At 25.1% G+C, this 22,426-nt stretch overlaps 2 protein-coding genes across 2 annotated transcripts; one reads left to right on the forward strand and one right to left on the reverse strand.

The window, feature by feature from the left end:
• Positions 1 to 15,946: 15,946 nt before the first annotated feature.
• Positions 15,947 to 17,806, forward strand: AtWU_10318 (uncharacterized protein; the record flags this gene model as incomplete). The annotated part of the gene is made up of 1 exon (XM_035505422.1): positions 15,947 to 17,806. The coding sequence occupies one exon, from the start codon at positions 15,947 to 15,949 to the stop codon at positions 17,804 to 17,806; it is 1,860 nt and encodes a 619-aa protein (XP_035361315.1).
• A 212-nt stretch (positions 17,807 to 18,018) lies between these two features.
• AtWU_10319 (AMP deaminase) lies at positions 18,019 to 21,164 on the reverse strand (the record flags this gene model as incomplete). The annotated part of the gene is made up of 4 exons (XM_035505423.1): positions 18,019 to 18,332; positions 18,386 to 18,513; positions 18,601 to 19,721; positions 19,773 to 21,164. The coding sequence occupies 4 exons, from the start codon at positions 21,162 to 21,164 to the stop codon at positions 18,019 to 18,021; spliced, it is 2,955 nt and encodes a 984-aa protein (XP_035361316.1).
• Between the last annotated feature and the right edge of the window lie 1,262 nt (positions 21,165 to 22,426).

The following is a 22,426-nucleotide window of genomic DNA, read 5'->3' on the forward strand; positions in this document are numbered from 1 at the left end:
ATAAAAATATTTCTATTATAATAATCCTTTCCTTTGTGTAGCTGCCAGGGGGGTGTTATTATTAAAATTAATATATAAAAAATAAGATTATTATTTTATAAAGAAAGATTACTCTTATCTTCTAATATTGTATTTAATAAAGTCCTGAATTAATCCAGAATTTATATTATAATAATAAATTATATTATTTCACAGGTCTAATTAATAAATCTAATTCTAAATATATATTTATAATTATTTATTTTTGATTTAAATATTTTTATATATACATATGCGTGTTATAATATAATAATAATATATATTAAATTAACTTTTTTCTATCCTGCATGGATAACTAGTTAATTCTATAATTCAATAATACTAAGATAATTTATAAAAATAATCTTTTTAATTTATATTTATATTAGAGTAAAATTTTATATTTATTGTATATTATATAGAACAAGCACTTTAAGAATAAATTCTGAAAGAATATATTATATATATAAATTATATAAATTAATTATTTACTAGACTTTCTATAATTCATTAACCAAGATTTAAAAATATATGTAATATATTAAGAACAGGATTAATTTATTAAAACTAATATTATTCTATTATCAGGCAATATCCTCAGTATTAGTTTTAATAAGATAATTAGTATACTTATTACCAGAAATCTTTTTATAATTAAAAATTACTGCAGGAAGATTATCCAGCCAAGATAATAATATTTTATAAAATATATAAATTAAATTAAATAATGATTAAAAAAAGTCAGTGCAGGCCTGATTAATAATTTAATTATTAATGAGAGTAATTAATTTATATATTTTTAAAAATACTGGAGTTAGTAAGATAGAAATATTATAATTATTAATAATATAATTTATAATACATAACTGTTTAATAAGAACTAAAATTATATTAATATTAATAAGTTTTCTAGTATACATTATATATATTATATCAAAGCTTATAAGATAATAAATAATATAAGATTCTAAGAGTATTATTATTTTAATATTACTTTTATAATTACTACTATCAATATAAATATATAATAAATTATTTATATTAAGTTATTAGTACTGTTTAACTATTGTTTTAAAAAATTTATAATCTTTATTTATAGCAGGTTCTATCAAGGAAGAATTATGATAAAATTAATAATTTTAAAATCAAGTAGATCTGCTGGATCCCTACTTAAAAATTAAATAAGATTCATTCTAAATTTCTATAAAGAAAAGAGTATTAAGTTTTACACAAAATTCTTTTTTATAATTAATTATTAGTTATATATATTATAAAATATTTAATAAAATAATAATACTAGGATCTGTAAACAGCTATCCGCATATTCAAATATAAAATATACAAATATAATATAAAAATAAACCTAAAAAATTATTTGGAATATTATATAGAAAATTATAGTAATTAAATAGAATATACAGTATTAAATACTTTTTATAATTTTTATAATATCAGATTTAATATTTTTTATATCTTATACAAGCCACATAAAACAGTTATATAAAATTAAAAAATAATAACTAATATATATATATATATATTTAAGATTTAAAATAAGTATTCTCTATATTAAATCTATACTTAAAAATAGAACAAAGACTAAATTAATTATTTTGATTTATAACTATTTTGAATAGGCCAATCTAACAAATTAAGATTGAAATAAATATCAAGATAACAGAATTCTTTTATGAATTTTAATTTTAATATTTTATAAAACGGTCGGTCAAGTTTTATAATATAAAAATTATAAATAAATAATATAAAAATATATTATATAATTAAATAAATCAGGCTGTACTTAGCAGGCGAATATTTAAATATACATATTTATTTTTATTATTTAATATATTCATGCGCGTATTAGAATTAACAATAATTGTTTCAGATAATAAAATCTCAGATAAGAATAAAGATATTATTTATATATTTAATTTTAAGAAAGTTCCCGTTATTACTATTACTAATTAAATTAATATCATAACGTAACCCACGGTTAGGCTCCCCAGCTGGTAATACTATACAAAAGGCTCCTAAACATAAGATATCTCAACCATTATAAGACTAGAAGACTCAATATTGCATAAATAGATTATAAATAATATATATAAGTAACTAATACATCTCAAAGATCTATATAAATACAAATAGTATCTTATCATATTACAATATCTGTATTTTATCTCTAATTTTATATACACTGATATATTCATATAGGAAAAATTATTTAAAATCTGATTAAATTATATATCATTTTTTTCAGCTGTATATTATCTATATATAAAGTTAGAACTGATTAAGTATAGTTTTGGTTGAGCTATAGAAGAATTAAAAAGACATCTTTTATATGGGATAACCAGATGGGCCGCCTAACCGTGGGTTACGTTAAAATAAATAAAATATAAAAAATAATAAAAAGTTTTATAAAATATTAATTATAATTTGATATCTTTTAGAAACACCCTCTAGCATGGTAAAAATTATATATTAAATATTAAGAATTTAAATCTAATTAATAAATACTAGAGGCATCTGCTGCTTCCAAAGATCATATAATAAATATAGATATGAAATCTTATTATAAAGTCTAGCTATATTAAGAATTTAAAAAGTTATAATAAATCTTCTGCTCTGTGAAATAATATAAATATTTTCTTAAAAAATATAATATATATTTATAAAAGTATTCCTGCTGTTCTTCTATATATTTTGATAGTAAAGATTTATAATATTTAATCAGATAACTGAGGCATGTAATAATGATAATTTTAAAAATTTTATTAATTATATTTAATAAAGTAATAAAATAATAATTATTTAAATTCATATAATTATCCTTGCCTGACTTCTCTTTATATATATAATTCTGCAGATCTTTTACAGAATAATCTATAACATATATAATAATAGTTAATAATAATATTTTATAATATTACTTAGATTAGTGGTACTGAGCTCAAGAGAAAATACTTTTTAAAATAATTTAATTTTTTGAATTATTAATTAAAATATTATTATTACTTAAATTACATTGGATAGGTATAAAAATAAATTTAAAATTATTTCTAGTTTATATATATATTTATTATTATTAGAATTTTTATACGGACTTGTCTTTCTTTTTAACTTATTCATAATATATAAATTTTAATATTTTAATAGTTATTCTATCTATCAGATATTGGATTATATAGAACTTCTCTTTTTAAAATATATATATTTATATTACTTTCATACCTACTTTATTTTTTTCTTTATTTTTTAATTTTATTAATATATTTTAAATAGGATTATTATATTATTTATCTTTTTAAAAATTATCTTACTAACTATCTCTATAAATACTAATATAAATTAAAATATAATGATATTTATCATTTAATAGTATGATACCTGTATTCAGGCAAGGCATGTATATAGTTAAAATCTTTTAGAATAATTTTTAATTAATGATTATTTAATTTTATTATTATAGTATAAGTACCTTAGTAGATCAGAAATGAAACTAGATTAATATTAATTTATATAAATATTTAACCAGTCTGTAAACCACAGGATAATTTATATAAAAATAATAATAATTTTATAATTATTTTTTCATATTTAATTATTTTTTCAGGAAGCAGTAGTTCTAGATTAATTTTAATAATAAAATTAACTAATATCTTTATCTCAGGATTTTAATCATTATATTTTAATATAGTCTATATCAGACAATATATATTAAAATTATTAATAACTAAATATTTATTTTAAATATTTATAATTCTATAAAAGTCTTTTAATATTAAAATATCTTTTCACAGTTCAAGATTATAAATATTATATATATAAGTAACTTTGGCTTCTATAAGACCCAGTTCATGTAGGATCACAATACTCAAATCTTAAAGATAATAATATTCAATAAATTATATTTTTGAATTTATTTTTTTATTAATAAAAAATATATCTATAGTGATTATTCTTAGGTATATACTTTAAAATAAATTATATGATTATATAAAAGTAGTATTGTAAAGTCTGTATATATGTAATTATTTATAATATATAATAGTTAAAATATAACTCTTGAATAATTATTATATTAAGATCTTATATCTTCTTTTTGTTAAAAAAATATATTATAATTAGGAGACTCTCCCAGCAGTTAATCTATAATTATTATAATAATAATAATTATTATTTTTATTTTTATTATTGACATTATTTTTATTATTTATATTTATTATTATATTATTATCAACTTTAATAACTAAGATAGATATCTTTTTTAAAATTATTTATTAATTATTTTAGTATCCCAGATCTAACTCTGTTCAGTATTCTAAGATTTAATATAGAATTATTTAATATATAATTATTTACTATGGTATTAACTTCATAATTAAATTTGAAATTTCCTATAAGTCTTAATATAATAGCTTTTATTTTAAGTCATTATACTCTTTTTCTTATTTTCCTAAATAGATGTAATCTTATTTTATATAATATAATTTACTAAATTTTTAATTATATAAGATAATAACAATATCCTGTGTATTAATTATAATAATATTAAATAATTTATTAAGAGATTTTTTATTTATAATATCTGATCAGAAAATTAATGAAAAATCTAATAATATAATTTAATATTATTAATAAATTTCTAAATATATCTTTCTACATTTACAGGTATAATTAAAGATATAATACTTTTCATTATAAAAAGTATAATATATATAATTCTTGTTAATATTATTTTTATAACAATAATTAATATTTTTTAGATTTTTTATATAGTACACGTAGACCAGGTATTGATAATTATAATAATATATATATTTATAATTTTGATATTTAAAATATTAAAGAATATATTAATCTCAGTTATAAATTATACTATTAAAGTTATTATTATTAAATACCTGCATAGATAACCCAGCTGGTAATATAATTATTTTCAAATTTTATTATTAATATAAAAAAATAATTTTTTAAATCATTTTTTCCAGAATCTTATCCAGCTAATATATATAATATTTATTAATATAATAATTTAATGATAAATATTAATGTAAGAGTATTTAGTTAGTTTATATTAATATTTAAAGAATTATTTTTCCTGATTATATTAATATTTATATTAATAGTGACTATAGTATATGTGTAATATTTAAATATTATATTTATTTTGAAGGTTTTGATTCAGGAAGTATTTATATATATAAAATATTTTATATTTTTTATATTATATATAATGAAAAGTATATTATTATTAGAAAAATATTTATTTAATTATAATTTTATAATTTAAAATCTTGTGATCTCCGCCGGCAGTAATATTTTTATTAATCTAATTAATTAAATTCTGATTTTTATAATAGAGCAGTTAAATTACTATAGAAAAAATCTTTTATATACATAATTTTAGATTCTCTGTTAAGAGCTTTAGCTTAATAAAAATTAATATTTTTTTAAAACTTTATTAAATCAAGCTGGTACCACTGCTTTTAATATATATATTATTAAACTAATTAAATATATATAATCCGGAGATAAGTATGAATCTGTATTTTATTATTTTAAATATAACTATAATATTAAGATAAATAAAATAAATAAAAATATTATTAATCTATTTTCTAATACTATAATAAATTTAATTAATTTAATTTAATTAACTTGCTGCGTGTGCATAATTCTCTTAATTTTTATAAAATCTTTTATAATCATATTCAGAAAAAAGACTCTTGCTATCTTTTCTATAAGTATAATTATTATATTTAAAAATTTCAAAAAATATTTTTCACAGATTTATATCTGTTATTATTCTCTTGAAAATATATAAAATTATTAGTATTATTTAGTAAGACATTTGCTTAAATATTATATTCTTATATATAATTAATTTAATTATTTAAAATTATATATTTCTTCCAGCAGCTCTTAAAAAATTATAGCTATATAATATTATAAAATACTAGAAAAGTGATGTAGATAGTCTTAGAGAACAGTTAGATATAATTATCCAAGGGTTTTGAACCCTAGAAAGCCTTGGTAGGCATGCTTTTGCTGGGGTGCTAGGGATCTCTTTAGGGATCGGACGGTGTTTCTATTATGACCCTAATTAAAATCTTTATTTTTTTTCTGGAAGAAAATATATATTATTTAATATTTTTTATTATTTAGTTTCCTGCATAGCTTTCTTTATAATAATATATATTATTTATATCTGTAATTCACTGCTAGTAAAATAATTGAATAATTTTTACATAGTATATATTTATTTTAACATCTTACAGCTAAAGTATATATACTAATTTATAATAAAGTTTATTAAAGTATAAGGGTGAATATAATGAGATAGTGTAAAGAGTATATCTTATTCACAAATATTTAATATGGGATTGATTTTCTTAAAATATTATTATTAACTATTTTAACTCTATCCACAAATAATAAAATATTTATAAATAATCTATAAATCACGTGAATCACTAACCAAGCCTTATAATAGAATTATTATCAGTATAAGTATTTCTTATAATACTTATTATTATGAGAATTATAAGAACTTAAATTCTTATAATTATTTTTTTATAAGGCCTTGGTCCCCAAGACTATAAGTATTAATAATAATTATAATAGCTATTCTATTATAAGCTTGTCTTACAGTAGCTGGTAATATAATATTATTTATAATAAATTAAATATTATTAAAATTTTTGTATATAATTCTTTATAAAAAAATTAAATACAAAAAGATTATTTTTCTATCTTGTAGAGTTTTCACAAGGTCTTTTATACTATTTATATAATAATTTTTTATAAGATTTTTTTATAGTATTAATTACTATATCTTATACTAATTATCTATTTCTATAATCTTTTTTATCTTTTTTTTTATGACTAGCTGAATTCGAATCAGCACAACTTAATTGGTAAATTATTTACTAATATAAATATAAATAATGCATATATAAATGGGAAATATAATTGTTAAGGCTAAAATGACTTGAACATTTACTCAAACCATCATGAGTGGTTCGCTTTACCGATTAAGCTAAAAGATATATTAAGTAATATATTTGAAATGAATAATAAATTATTTTATTATAAGTATTCTTCTGTAAGTTCTTATTTATATATCCTTTTTATAAATTATATAAAATATTATTTTATTATATTAAGATCCTAGAATTTACTACAAAATCTTAAATTTTTTATAAAATTTATTTTAAAATTACACGGTATGTGCTGTTGATAGTAAATCTATTTTAAAATATAAATTAAAATTTAGAATTTAAGATTTCTAGTAAAATTCTATACAGATTTCTTCTGACTTAAAATATAATTTTTTTTATAATTTTTTTCTCCGGCTTCTCTTTTCTTTTATAAAAAAAATTATATATATATTACTTCTTTTATATCCGCGGTAATTAAATAACTACTTATTTTTTATAATATTATTTTAATATATTTCTCTTGTATAATTAAATAAAAATATTTATTATTATTATTATATATAATTATTTTTTATTTTTCTTCCCCCACGAAAACTAGTAAATAATTTTTTATAAATAATTATTATATTTTATATAATATAATATATTTATATAAAATATACTTCTCTACTGCTTTATATTAATATATTATTATTATTATTATTCTTAAATAGATTTATTTTATAGCTACTACTATTACTTTTTTTTTATTAATTTATTTTTATTATTTACAGTCTTTTTCTCTAATTTTTCTTCTGCAGTAAGTTAGCCTTTATATGAATATAATTAAATTTATAATTAATTATAATAATTATTTACTGCTGATATTATTATTAATATAATTTTTTTTATATTTTTTATAGCTCTATCTGTAGTTTCTGTATTTTTTATAGCTCTATCTATAGTTTCTGTATTTTTTATTATAATAAATTATTTTATTCTCATAAGTATCCACGTGCATATATAAATATTAATTTATAATAATTTATATTTTTTATAAATATATTTAATACTACTTAGTCTCCTGTAGTATTTATTACCAGTAATTATTATTAAAAAAAATTTATAATAAGTTGGTTACTTTAATTAATATATTAATAATTTTAATTATAAAATATTTTTATACTTATAATCTGCTCCGCCTTCAATAAATATTTTTAAATTAATTTAAAATTAATTAGTTTTATAGTAGGTGAAGCTCGCATATTAATCTTTATATTAATTATTAAAATTATATATAATATTCTAATTTACTAGAATATCTATAATATATTTAATTATTTTATATAATTTTTTTTAAAATAGGCAGGAGTTCCTTTCTAATTATAAATATTTTTATTTAATAATATTTATTCTTTGTTTTATACTCTTTATTAAATATATTTTATAAAAATAATTAAGAAAGTGTATCCAGTTTTATAAGATTATATTTATAATTAAAATTAAAATAAAATATAAAATATATTATAAATATTAAAACAGTATCCTGGTTTTCAGTATATATTGATAATAATTATAATTAAAAATATAATAAATATTTCTATACTAGTTATAAAGAATATAAATTCTATTAATTAAAATATATATTTTTAAAATTAATATAATTTATTTTTAATTTTACAGCTAATATTCTACCTGTATATAATATAAAAATAATTAATAATTAAAAATTTATAGAAAATTAGATAATCTCTTTAGCTCTTATAATATAATCTCTATTATTTTTTATTTTTAATAATAAAGATTATTTCCGGTTATAAAAGTTTTATATAATTATAAATAATATAGATTCATAGCAGACTTCTAAATATTATCTTTATTAAAATATTATTTTATTTGATTAAATTTTTTATAATTTAATTTTATTTTTGTAGGACAAGTAGTGTCTCTGGATAATATTTATAAAAAGTATTTTATAAATTTAAATATTTATAGGCAACTCTAATCTATGTACTTATATATTTATTTTTTTAATATATAATATAATTTTTTATTCTGCAGACTTAGCTTCTTACTAATTTATTTTTATTAAAGATATTTTATAAACAATTAAATTATTTAATTTACTGTAAAACTCTTAAATTATTTTATATAACTATAGATTTTTTTTATTTTTTATAAATAACTATTAAATTTTTCTTAATCTTTTTACAGATATTTTAGATTCTTTTAATTCTTATAATAATATCTAATTTTTTCAAATTTTTTTAAACTTTTTATAAAACTTTAACTTAATTATTCATAGGTACTCCACAGATATGATATAAAAAATATTTTTTAATTGAATCTTAAAAATAGTAAGAGATCTGCTTAGTTATCTTATTTAAAATTTATATAATTCTATAAATATTATTTAAAAATACTATTTAAGTACTTTGTTTAATTATTTATTTATAAATAATAAATTATATTTAATTTTAATCATCTTATAAAAATATATATAAAATTTAATTAAAACCTTTTAATAAATATACTATCCTAATCTATAATAACTTTTAAAAATATTTTATATAATTAAAAATTTCTTATAGAAAGATTTTTATAAGATTTCTTTTATGAAATTCTTTTATAAAAAATAAAGTAGACCATCTTATTACATTTATTTATTATTATTAAAATATTATTAAAGATTTTTATAAATTTCTTATAATACTAGTACTGCGGGTAAATTAATAATAAAATTTATTATAATTTTTTTCTATAATTTTGCAGGTATTAAAAATAATTTTAATAAATTCTATTATTTTTTATAAATTAATTTTTTCTAATAGACTCTGCAGGTCTTATAATATTTTTATATAAAATTTTTAATTCTTAACTACTAGAATCTTTATAGATTTAAAATTATTATTTTTATTTATAAAATATCCTGTAATAGAGTTATTATGTAATTTTACAAATGTTTATAATTTTAATTTATATTTATTTAAAATATATAATTTTCTAGATTTTTAAAAAGATTATTACAGTTCTTTTATTTAATAAATTTATTTATTTTTCTTTATAAATAAAAATCTCACAGGGTTCTGTATTTTTATAAATTCTTTAAATTTATTTATTTTAAATTAATATTTATAGTATTTTTAAATAATTCTATAAACAAGTCTTTGTAATATAATCTTTTTATAAAAATAATAATAATTATTATTTTTTCTGCAAGCTGTTCCTGGATTAGAATATTTATATAAATTAAAATTTATTTTATTATTATAAATTCTTTCTTTTTATGATACATTTTTAACAAGTTAAAAGCTGTTACAGTATTCCTTTTTTATTTTTTAATCTTCCGTAAATACTTCTTTTATAATTTAAATATTATAATAAGATATTTATTCTTATAATAGCTTTCTACTAGTTGTAAAATATTTCAGAATTATATAATTTATTATAATTTTTATTATAAGATCTTTTTGTCTAGTTAATAATATTATTTTTTAAAAGATTTAATTATTACAAGTAATTTTTAATCTAGAATTCTATAACTTTATTTTATTATAATTATTTTTATAAATATATCTTTCAGTTTATAAAAGCTTTTTAAATCTTTAATATTGAGAAGTTTAAATTTAAATTTCTTTTTCTTCCTTACAGGGTTTCTTGATTAAATTAAATAAATAAATTAAATATTTATAAATATTTTTATATAAACCAGTAATACCAATTTATAAAATCTATAAACTATAGAATTTTCTTTATATTCTATAATTTTAATTATTTATAAATTATCTTAATCTATTCTAGTTCCATCCATATTTCTTTACAGTTAATAATAAAATCTAGAAAATTAATTTCTAATCTTATAAAATAATATTTACTTTATTTTATATATAATCTTATTTTCTCTAGAATTTACAGTATCTTACAGATCTATTTTTTATATATCTCTAAATCTTGTAAGTATACTATAATATTATCTAGATAAATAATAATAAAGTAATCCAGGTACTCTATAAATAATAAATTTATAAAATCTTAAAATCCCGCGGGGGTACTAATTAATCTAAAAAATATAATTATATATTTAAATAATTTATATTTTATACAGAATACTGTTTTCTACTTATGACCCTTCGCGATCTATATCTTATAATAAATCTTATAAAAATTAAATTAAATAAATTATAATATTTTTATAGAATACTTAATATATTTATTAATTTACAGCAGTAGATACTTATTCTTAATAATTTATTTATTTTTTTTATAATAAATAATATATATTTACAGGCTCCCGTTCTTCTTTTTTATATATAAAATTAAAATATTTATAAATAATTTTAAATTTCTGATTTAATTCTCTATAAAATAATTTTATAAATATTTTTCTAAGATCTTTTATTCCACGGGGATATCTTATAAATTAAATTAATATTAAATTTATATTTTTCTTATAAGTTTAATCTTTAGATTAATTTTTAATTATGAAAATAAGTATAATATATTCTTTTTTATAAATATTTTATTTAATTTTTATAATTAATCAGGTAGTCCTTTTTCTGGTTTTTATAAATTTTTAAAATTATTATAATATATATTTATTTTATATTTTTTCTATAAAAGATTTTCTATAAATATACAATATATCAGAATTTTAAGTAATAATAATTAAACTTCATAATAAATCTTGTAATATAAATCTAAGAAATTTTTAATATAATTTTCTTTATATTTAATATTATAATTATAATATCTTAATAATTTTTACAGTTATTCTCTATATCTTTACAAATTTTTATAAAGATATTATTTCTTCTAAATAAATATTATTTTTATCTAGAAATTTTATAAATAGTTTTACAGGGGCTGGTTCTTGTTCTGTTATTTTTATAAATATTATAAAAAAAATTTATTTTTATTTTTATACTTATCAGTATTTTTATTTTATAGAATATATTAGAGTTATTTCTTACAAGTAATCTTCTATATATTTATAAATTAGAATATATTATAAGTAATACTTTTCTTAGTATTTCTTATTTTATATAAAGAACTAATTATTTCTTTATTAATTATTTTTATAATATAAAAATTCATTATAAAGTGGCCCTGCTTCCGCAGTGAAAATATATAATTATTTTAAAAATTATTACAGATTTATTAACTAGTATTTATAAAATAATTCTAATAATGTTTTTCTTTATAAGGGGGTATCTTATAGTTTTTTATTTTATAAAATATATTAGAAAAATTATTTAATCTTATTTATAAGCAGTAATAAATCTTTTTCTTATAAATAATTAAGTCTTTTATTCTATTAACTTAAATTTAGTTATATTTTTATCAAAAATAATACCAGATCCAGTTTATTTATAAAAATCTTTAATTATTTATAAATCTTATACTTATTTATTATAGAAAATAATTTAAAAATAAATATAATTATATTATATTTAATTTCTAGATCTTACAGCTGAATTCTATTCTTATTTTTTTATTATTAAAAATATATAAAGTTTTTTTTATAAAAAATAATTTTAAAAATTTATAACTAGATTTTCTGTCTTTTATTATTCAGATTTTCTAGCTAAGTTTCTAGAAACTTATAAAAAATCTTTTATTTATAATTACAATAAATAATCACAGTCTTTTCTTTCTAGAAACTATTAAAGATATAATTTAAATATATTATTATATTATATATTTTTTATTTTTTATTTTAACTATTTATTCCTACAGTTAATTTTTACTGAGTAATGAATAATTAATAAATAATATAATTATAAATATTTAAATATTTAAACTCTATAATAAAATTTTTAATATTATCTAAATCTTTACAGATTTTTTTAATTTATAATAATTTCTAATTTTAATTCTAAATTTATAATTTATTTAAGTAAATTAAATTATTCACAGAATTTATCTAGAAAGATTTATATTCTTTAAATTTTTTTTAATTATCTTTATAATAATTTCATGAATTAAAAAATTAAAAGATTCAAGAGACTTTTCATAAATATAATTTAATAAATTATCTCACAGGGTTTAAATAACAAGATTATAAAAATAAATATAATAAAATAATATAAAAAATACATTTCATTCATGAATATTAAATATAAAATTAATTTTTATCATCCTAACTCTATCCATGAATAATAAGATATTTACAGATAGCCTGTGGGTCATGTGAATTATTAACTAAGTCTCATAATAGAACTATTATCAGTATAGATATTCTATATGATACTTAGTATCACACGAGTTATAAGAATTTAGATCCTTACAATAACAATTATAATTAATTTATTTTTAATTTATTAAAGTAGGAGTAACACGAGCTTTTATAATATTATATTTTCGTTAAAAATTACAGAGATTATAAAAATCTATTAATATTATTTTATATAAATTATTTTTAATCAGGTCAGTAGAAAGATTAAAATATCTTAAAATTTTATAAATATTAGCAGATAAAATAATGACTGAGACAGCAGATTAAATAAAAAATAAATAAATAAATTAATTAATAAATTAAACAGCAAGCATAATAATAAAATACAAAAATTTATATAATAAACTAGAATAAAAAATAATATAAAGCAGGCAAGATAATGACTAATAAATAAAATAATAGTAAATTAGAATATATAGAAAAAGATAAATAAATAGATAACAAGCTAAATAATATTAAAAAAATTATAAAAAAGAAATTTTTTATATATTTTATAGAAAAGAAAAATACTAAAATAAGTAAATATAATATAAAAATGGTAAGAGAAATAAGAAAAACTAAAAAAATAAAAAAGTAAGAGAAATAAAGATAATAAAAAAATAAAAATTATAAAGAAAATAAAAAAATAAAAAGATAAAAAATAAGAGAAGTAAAAGACATATATCTTTTATTTACTAAAGCTTAAATAAAGCGGATCTGCAGATTCTAAAAAAATAAAAATCTTTTTTATTCTATTAGACAGAAAAAGACCTGTCAGTAATATAATTATAATAAAAAATAAAATAAAATAAAATAAGATAAAATAAAATAAAATAAAATAAAATAAAATAAAATAAAATAAAATAAAATAAAATAAAATAAAATAAAATAAAATAAAATAAAATAAAATAAAATAAAATAAAATAAAATAAAATAAAATAAAATAAAATAAAATAAAATAAAATAAAATAAAATAAAATAAAATAAAATAAAATAAAATAAAATAAAATAAAATAAAATAAAATAAAATAAAATAAAATAAAATAAAATAAAATAAAATAAAATAAAGAAAATAATAAAACAGACTGAAGTATTAAGATAAATATAATCATATATTATATAATACTAGAGCTAATTATAGTAAGTAAAAAAAATAAAAAATTATTTTTCTTATTTTTACTGAACTTAAATATTGATAAATTTATATTTTATATATATCTGTCTTTAATCTCAGCCAGTCTATATTTTTATATATATTTAATTTTAGTCTTAGCTAGTCTAATATCTAGTTTAAATAAGAAAGACTTACTGCTTACAAATACAAAAAAATATTTTTTCTTTAAAAATCCAGACTAATTATATAATTAAAAGGCTAATATAATATGAATTTATATTAAAGAATGAGGCCTTGCTAAGATATTAATAAAAATTATATTAAATAAATTATAAACAAAATTATATCAAATAAATTATAAATAAATTATAAAAAACTCTTTTATAAAAATCAAGCACTCATGTAGAGTGGAAGAAACAAATAAAATATAATATTTAAAAAAAATTATAAATAAAAAATAAAGAAATCAAGTTATAATAATAATAAAAATACAGGCAGAGAAGTTATAGAAATAAGAATAAAATATAATATTATAATAAAATAAATCAATTAAAAATCTAAATTTTAAATTTTTTAATTTATAAGTATACCGGTATCCTGATCTAACATTATACTGAAAAGAAAAATAATATTATAAAAAAAACCTTTATTAAAAGACTTAGTTATCTAATCTCATAGCTGCCCGCTGATTAATTAATATATATAAAATCTTGGACATTCTAAGACCTCTGTTCAAATATTAACTATTCCTTCTTATCCAACAGGCGACGTACTCTTGGAGCCAAGGGGCGACCCCTAACAGTTCTTGATATGATTAACAATTGGCTTAGAGTATTTAAAAATCCTTGCTTTATTTGAAGTGTTTAAGTATTATGTTCCCGTTATATTTGAGGTCTAAAGCCTGTTCTTAGAGATATTCAGATTTTCTTCTAGAAATTACTTGAGAAGATTATTTTGTAATCATTAACACCATAGTCGCAATTATTAAGCTGACCAAATAAAATTAGTATCAAATGATAACGGCTACATTCAGAAGAAGCCTATCAAATTTTGTAGCCTGTAGGGCCCTGCGTTGCGGCGTAATTTCAAAAGTTAGACTCCTGCGCCAACAACGTGTACAAAGCCTTTTATCATGAGGTCTTACATAGGTGTCTATATAAAGATATTACACTGTAAAATCTTGATACCATAATCTAAATAACTTTCGGAATATTCTATAATTAGGGGCTTCATATGCATTGTTTTGGTAGGTAAACTAGTGTAAGCTTAGTTAGGAAGGTGGGATGATTAGGCATATATTGTGGGGCAACGATCGTACACTTCATCAATGACTGTCATGTGACAAGACAGGTCCCCTTGTAAGTACTACTGTCACATGATACTCATGCAAGCTACCTTTCAACCACACCAGGTGGGGTTGAGTGGCTAAAGCACCTCTGTTGCAGTGAAACAACCCTCGAATACAAGACTTCGGACTTCCGCACCCACTATATGTGGTTATCACATATGAGGCATAGGAATGCTGAGTTTATCACATGAAAGTGCTGCTAACATAGTGAGTGACCTTGGAATGAGGCACTGTATTTACTTGGGTGCCGGGTTTGGAAGAAGCCAAAGGCCGAAGGGAACAAAGGGGCCTCTGTGATCTTGGTCCTTAGCGAAGACGAAGCTATGTCTCATCGAGGTCTCACATCAGATAAAAGGGTCAGGCGTTTCCTGCCCGAACCTGTCGAGACCTCTTCCCGCAGTTCTAGGGACCCTAAGGCTACCTTCCGAGAAACCAGCCCATCGACACAGAAGGGCTCACGAGGCTCCAACGAACAGTCACCTAAACCTAAGAATAGCTCGCGTCAACTTGTAACAGAAAGGTCTCCGCAGCCCGTCCGTGATAGTTCTGGAACGAATGATATAGTTTCAGGGCCAGCGGTCAACGAAGCCGTTAGCTTAACTGTGCCAACTGGGGTGGCCCGGGAAGACAAGCAATTCAAGAAAGAACCACGCTCTGTAGGTCCGAGAAACTCCGTGCTCCTGTTTCCCAGGAAATTCACACCACAACTCGTGGAGACTGGCAAACGATCGTTTCGGCGACAGCAGATGAGGCATATTCATCACAGTGAAAGCATACCAGAAGCATTGCCTCGAATTCCAAACCACGAAAGTATTAAGGACCAATTCGCCGATGATGTCACCGGCATAGAAGAGTCTTGTTTTTCATATGCAAATTTGCAACGACGCCAGGAAACCAGAAGACATTCTTTCCGAATACCTGATCTTCCTGCAATTCCATCGAGTTGTAGTGAGGATTCTGATGATTCAGAAGTTTCTCCAGGGCAACCATCATTATCTACTACTCATCCTGGGCCTTCTATGAGACAGAAGACTCATTTAAATGAGCGTCATGCAAATCAATTATCGGAGTATGTGGTAGCTCTAGCGGCCCATTCTGCAGAAAATCAACTAAAGGAGCAGGCCCTCGCGGCTTTCCCTAACGAACAAGTCTATCAGCCCGTGGATCATTTCGCAGTTGATAGAGAGGATGATGACTCTTCGAAGGATGAAAAGTTGCAAGTCCGTACAAACATATTTACATCAGGCATCCATCGAAGGGCCTCGTCCGCAGATCTACCATGGGAACTCGAGTACTTGCGCAGGCATAAGGAGGAGGCCGAGATGTGTGATCGTGCTATGGCTGGAACAAAAGGACTGCATTTCTCACCTACTGATAGGCGACCTTTTGACGGAGTGAGCGGGACTTGCGGAAACTGGGCCGGTGGGTTTGGTTTGACACAAATCAAGCCAGGCATAAGCCCGCCCATGCTTGGAGAGGATCTTGTATTTCCGCAAAGTGTTTCACCCGAAGCGACAATATGTGAGAGCAGCAATGTTGAACATTACGTCACGCAAGACAAACAGTATCACAATGCCGGGCTTTGGTATGCAGACCGCCACCTTTTCGATGATTCTGATGGTGGCGGTCTTTGGATGGGAACTTGTAAATCCAACAAGCGCCTTTTGCGGTTGGACATTTCGCAGTCATCGAGCCCGCGGTCAAGCGGCAATGCCGGTGGATATTCTCAATGCTCAACCGAAACCCTCACAGGTCATGAGAATTGGCCGTCGTTGGATTTCTCAAGGGATGCCGAAAGTTTGGACTCGAGGCACACGAGACAACATGCTAGCGACCAGGACCTTGATCATGAGTTGACTGATAGCTTTGTGACTCAGATCTACAATTATTTGTCCCTGGGCTATCCCTGTGTTGCTCGCTACTACGACCATGAGCTCAGTATCGTTTCTGGAATCTCTGTAGCAGATCTTAGACGTGATGACCTCAAGACAGATGCGAAGGGTTACGTCAGCGTCATGGATGAAGGTCCAACGGATCGGAAGGTAGAGAAGGGTTTATGTATGCGATGGATGGCACTGCGTTTATATATACAAGAGTGGGCTAGGAAACGGCCCAAAGTGGCTGACGACGGTATTCATGGAGCATGGGGGGTGTGTGAACGAAAGGGTAGCTGGGCCATCTGATACAGCTCTATTATGAAAGAAAGAACTGTCCTGAATCATATGTGAAAACTCAGGATACAAGATCTAGGTATGTCTCATATTCATGGGTGGCATTATTGTCTTCTTTTGCAGGGTCCTAAGCGATGAAACCACGGCTGACACATCAATCGCATTGGTTCTATCCAGACTAATACTACCTCAAACCTGCTGCCCATGTTGAACGTATGTAGTAATCATTCCTCTCCGTCCTCCGTAGTTATGCCATCAATTGGTATGTTACTCCGGTGAGCTCTTTCATGCACAATTCCTGGGAAGATCTTTTGTTCTGGTATAGGGTCCGTGTTGAGCGTAGATTTGGCAGCAGTGCTAGTGCTGCTAGAAGATGTGCTAAACTCCCCAGGATCAGTGGGATCTTGTGCTGGTAAGCCGCCAACGGATGCACTTTTTCTGACATTTGGGCTCGCGGCCTGCGGGTCTATGCAGTCATCTCGTACACCTGCTCTTTGGTACTGAGAAGTTGAAGAGTCACCGGTACAATCCAATGAGACTATGACAGCATAAGCACCAGATCACTCGGTACCTAGATATGTAAAAGCATACCTGAACCCGGATCACCTCGTACCTGAGGAAGCAGTGGCCCCGAAGATCCCAAGTGACTGATAGCGGCAACATTGGAACCTCTCAACCGAGCTGTTGTATCGTCCCCCGTGTTTGCATGTCGCTCGATCCTGAGGAACCTACAGTTAGCCAATATCCTCTTTTTTGTAATTAATAGCACGGTATCATTTCACGCATGCCAAAGGATTGAAACCTACAGTGTCAATTCCCCGATCAAAGTTTCATGCCTAAACTGTTCACGAATGTCAGGAACATTGCTTTTGGCAACATTGTTTCCTGCGACACCCTGTAGGCAGCAATCGTTGCCTAGCCATCTCTTCTTCAGAGATACTTCAAATCCACTTTGTTCGACTGAATGCTTTGCAAGCTCACACATATCTACCGCACTAAACTTGTAGATCTGCGCAGCGACTGAATATTCCTCGATAAGGGGCTCCTTGGTAAAAGCAAACTGCAAGGGATCGTCAGTAGACAAGGAAACGTTGAGGCCTCTCTTAAAAAAATTCGCACAGGGGTTCTTGTCATAGGTTAGAAACAGCGCATTGTTACTGAGGGGTGACATAGCAATGCCTATCTGGTCGAGATAATATAGGTACTGCAGCAGGGGAACCTTCCTCAGAAGGATTCCATGACTGATACTATGGCAGCACAGAAATCCCACTGCAAGATGATCGGGATCCCCAGCCTCGCCACAGTGTGGCCTCAAGACAAATGTGTTAAAACCGCGTTGCTTGCGCCAGGTATTGAGAGATGCGATGTTGGCAAACATGAAATATAACCAATAGCTATACGGAGGGTTTTGCTTCGTATTCCATTCCCTTGGAATTGGATATTTCCTGTATAGTCGCCGCTCTGCTTTGCTCTCGTCGTCAACACTGTCAAACCCAACCACTCGTTGCAAAAAAATATGGAGCTTGGGGTGGCTATTTGGATCCTTTGTCACTTCGAACAATGGCTGGAAAACGTTTGTGATCACCTGCTCGAAATTCTCCATCATGCCGCTCGATTTGTACACATCATACAGCCGAGGTACCTGGATCAGCCAACGGACATTAGGAGAAAAGAGCTTATTGTCAACAACCCAGGCTGCAAGCTTGTCCCACTCCTGAATGGATCGTCCATATATGGAGATGCGCCATTCCACCATTTGGTATTTGCTTGATTCCAAGTCAGAGATTACTTCCTTGGTTATCTCGGCCAGATAGCGTCCCTTGATGAAATTATCTGTTTTCAGGAATATTTCACGCAGCCTTGATTCACCCACAGGGTTGTACTTGAGGTTAAACTTGTCAAAACGGTGAAAAGAATCGGTATGTGCCTATACCACATTTAGTAGCTAAACGGTTAAGGGTAATACTTTGAGACATACATGCATATCAAGCGTATCGATACTCAAGTCATAAGCCGTCAAATTAATACTCTCAAAGACTTCTCTCAGTGTCAGATGCTTGCCGTCTCGAAACAATACTACTTCGTCCGGGGATTTCTTCATCTTGCTCTTGATGAAACGAAGAAGGTGTTTCTGATTCATACACGCAGAGTGATGAACATGTGTGTCGACTTTTCGGACATTGTAAAAATCTCTATGAGGTACTTTCTTGCTGTCGGCGATCTCTTGGTATTCGTTTAGGAGAGCATAGAGCTGGAACTTCCCTTCCAAGTAGGAAAGCCGCTTGAACGCAAAGCTTTTAGCTGGGCCGTCTGTTGAAACGTCCGTTACCGCATCAAGGTCCATATAAAAATCCCGCAGGGATGGGATATTAACCACAGGCTGTCGTAAATCAGCCGCTGCATCGTTTTCATAGACTTGATATACACTATTTTCATCCAGTCTGTATACCCAGCGGGACTCTGTAGGAAGCGGCAAGCAATGGGCCATGTCAAAATCTTCTCCAACGTCTTGCCCCATTTTCCGTCTTTTTTGATCGATACGGGAGCTATCGGCACTTCTACCAATGTCCCCCTCGTTATCCCAGGCTGGTTCCGGGGGAGGAGGGTATATCTCCCAGTCGGGATGATCTTTCGGGTTATCCTCAGGCCCCTGCAGAGACAGCTGTATATACTTCGCCCGGCGGTCGAGTAAGTTTTTCATCTTGCGACATATAACATTCAACTCAGAAGTGACCGCGCTGCTATCTGCTGCGATGTTCATCATACCCTGAACTGGCCCCAAGGAGTCGCTAGTATTCTCCACATTATGCGAACGTGACAAGGATGTTTCTTCCTTTTGGGGTCTTATGACATGCACTTCATGTGGCTCGGGATATTGTTGCGAAGCAGAAAAGTCAGTAATACTTTTCCCAGCTGGGAAAGTCATTTCTGGTTTGTTGGCCGGGGAAACAGCAGTAACTTTAATAGCTGGAGGTGATCCTGCCATGTCTCTAGGATCAGAGTCGCCTACTAAAGTTGCCATAGCCGATGCTTCGTTGTGATGATCCCCATCAAGGTTCCGAGATGCGATCTGGTGATGCTGGTAAAAGAGCTTTGCTTCAGCGTGGCTCATTGACTTTTCGAAGGCATAATCATAGGTGGGCGTCTTCAATTGTATATCCCTTGGAAGAATACTTCCGGAATCTATTTCTGTTGAATCAACGTCGCAGTTGTTCGGCTCAACCACTTCTATCCTTTCGTCACCAGGAACAAGCGATGGGCCGTCGACATTGTTGTTAGTTTGTAGATGAACACCATTTTGTGATGGATCTTCAGATGTGCTGGCATTGGCATCCAGCCTGGGAGCATGACCTGAGTGTGAAGAGGTCATCCCTTGACAACTGCCAGGGCAGTTTACACGAACAGGTGCTTCTGTACAATATTGTGACACTGGTCAGGTCCAAGCTGGCTGGACGAAATTTAGTATGAGCAAACCGAAGGCTTCACCGCTGAACGTAAACGTAAGTTTATGTAATTCCAAGTAATACCCGCTGCTATTGCGCCTGTCGGGGACCAGGATGTATTGGTTGTATCAGACATTTTCATTCAATGTGTACGTGCAGCTGGTAAGATAAAATAGAAGTTTCGCGGGGTAAATCTTTCATTGATTTGATATATACATACTAGCATTTGTATCTAATACCTTAGGTAGTACCTGCCTTGTTACTCGGCATATCTTCCACACTACGCTATGCGCTGGCCCTAAAACTCGTCACATGATTCTACTCGCTACAGAACTATGATGTAATTAGTAGTTATTTTGTAGCAAGCTAGTTCGGCTTGCAGAAAACACAGTAGTATGCGGTACCTCCCCATACACGTAACGTAATTTCGGAGAGCACCCGAAAAATATCCCTCTATCTAGGCAACTGCTAAACAGATGACAATCTCACACCCTACAAACTGCATATTAGATCTAATTTGACATAATCGTATTCTTGATCACCATAAGCACAAAGTAGATCGAAAACCAAGTCATATAAATTCCCAATAAGTATCTTAACTACTCTAATAACCTTCATACACTCCAAATCCCCTGGTAAGAGCAAAGTAGTAAAATATTATGCTCAAATAGCCGGGAAGAAGATTTTCTAATCGAATACTATATAAGTATTGTAAAATCGCTCTGATCGATTTAGAAAGTCAAAATCCAGGATCAGCTACTAATCAGAGTGCTGCTGGTACAGCAGAGACAGAATCCGGTATAGGATGCAGTCCGTATGGTGTAAAATGCCATCCGATTAGCAGCCACCTCTTTGTATCAATGCGGACTGGTGTAATTTACTAAAACTATACTGTTGTGGTTTTATAGTTACTAAGTTAAATGTGAATGTAGATTCTGATACACAGTACTGTAGATTGGCATGCATGGCTTATTCGTGCCTGCCAAAAGGCCGCAGTAAAGGGAAGCCAGCGCCCCAGTAACTCGAGCAAGCCGGGCCTAACTGTATAGCAACAACCTCAAGCCGCCTAGTGAAGGGCACTTGTGTGGTTAGCACATCAAGAAGCATTTGTGGAGTGCTAAAGCTAGACCAGAGGCCCAGTCTTGAAGGTAACGCTCCAGTCAGGACTTTGTTGAAATTAATTTCTGAA

The sequence above is a fragment of the Aspergillus tubingensis genome (genome assembly GCF_013340325.1).
Source record: "Aspergillus tubingensis WU-2223L DNA, scaffold_13, whole genome shotgun sequence".
NCBI classification, from domain to species: Eukaryota; Fungi; Ascomycota; class Eurotiomycetes; order Eurotiales; family Aspergillaceae; genus Aspergillus; species Aspergillus tubingensis.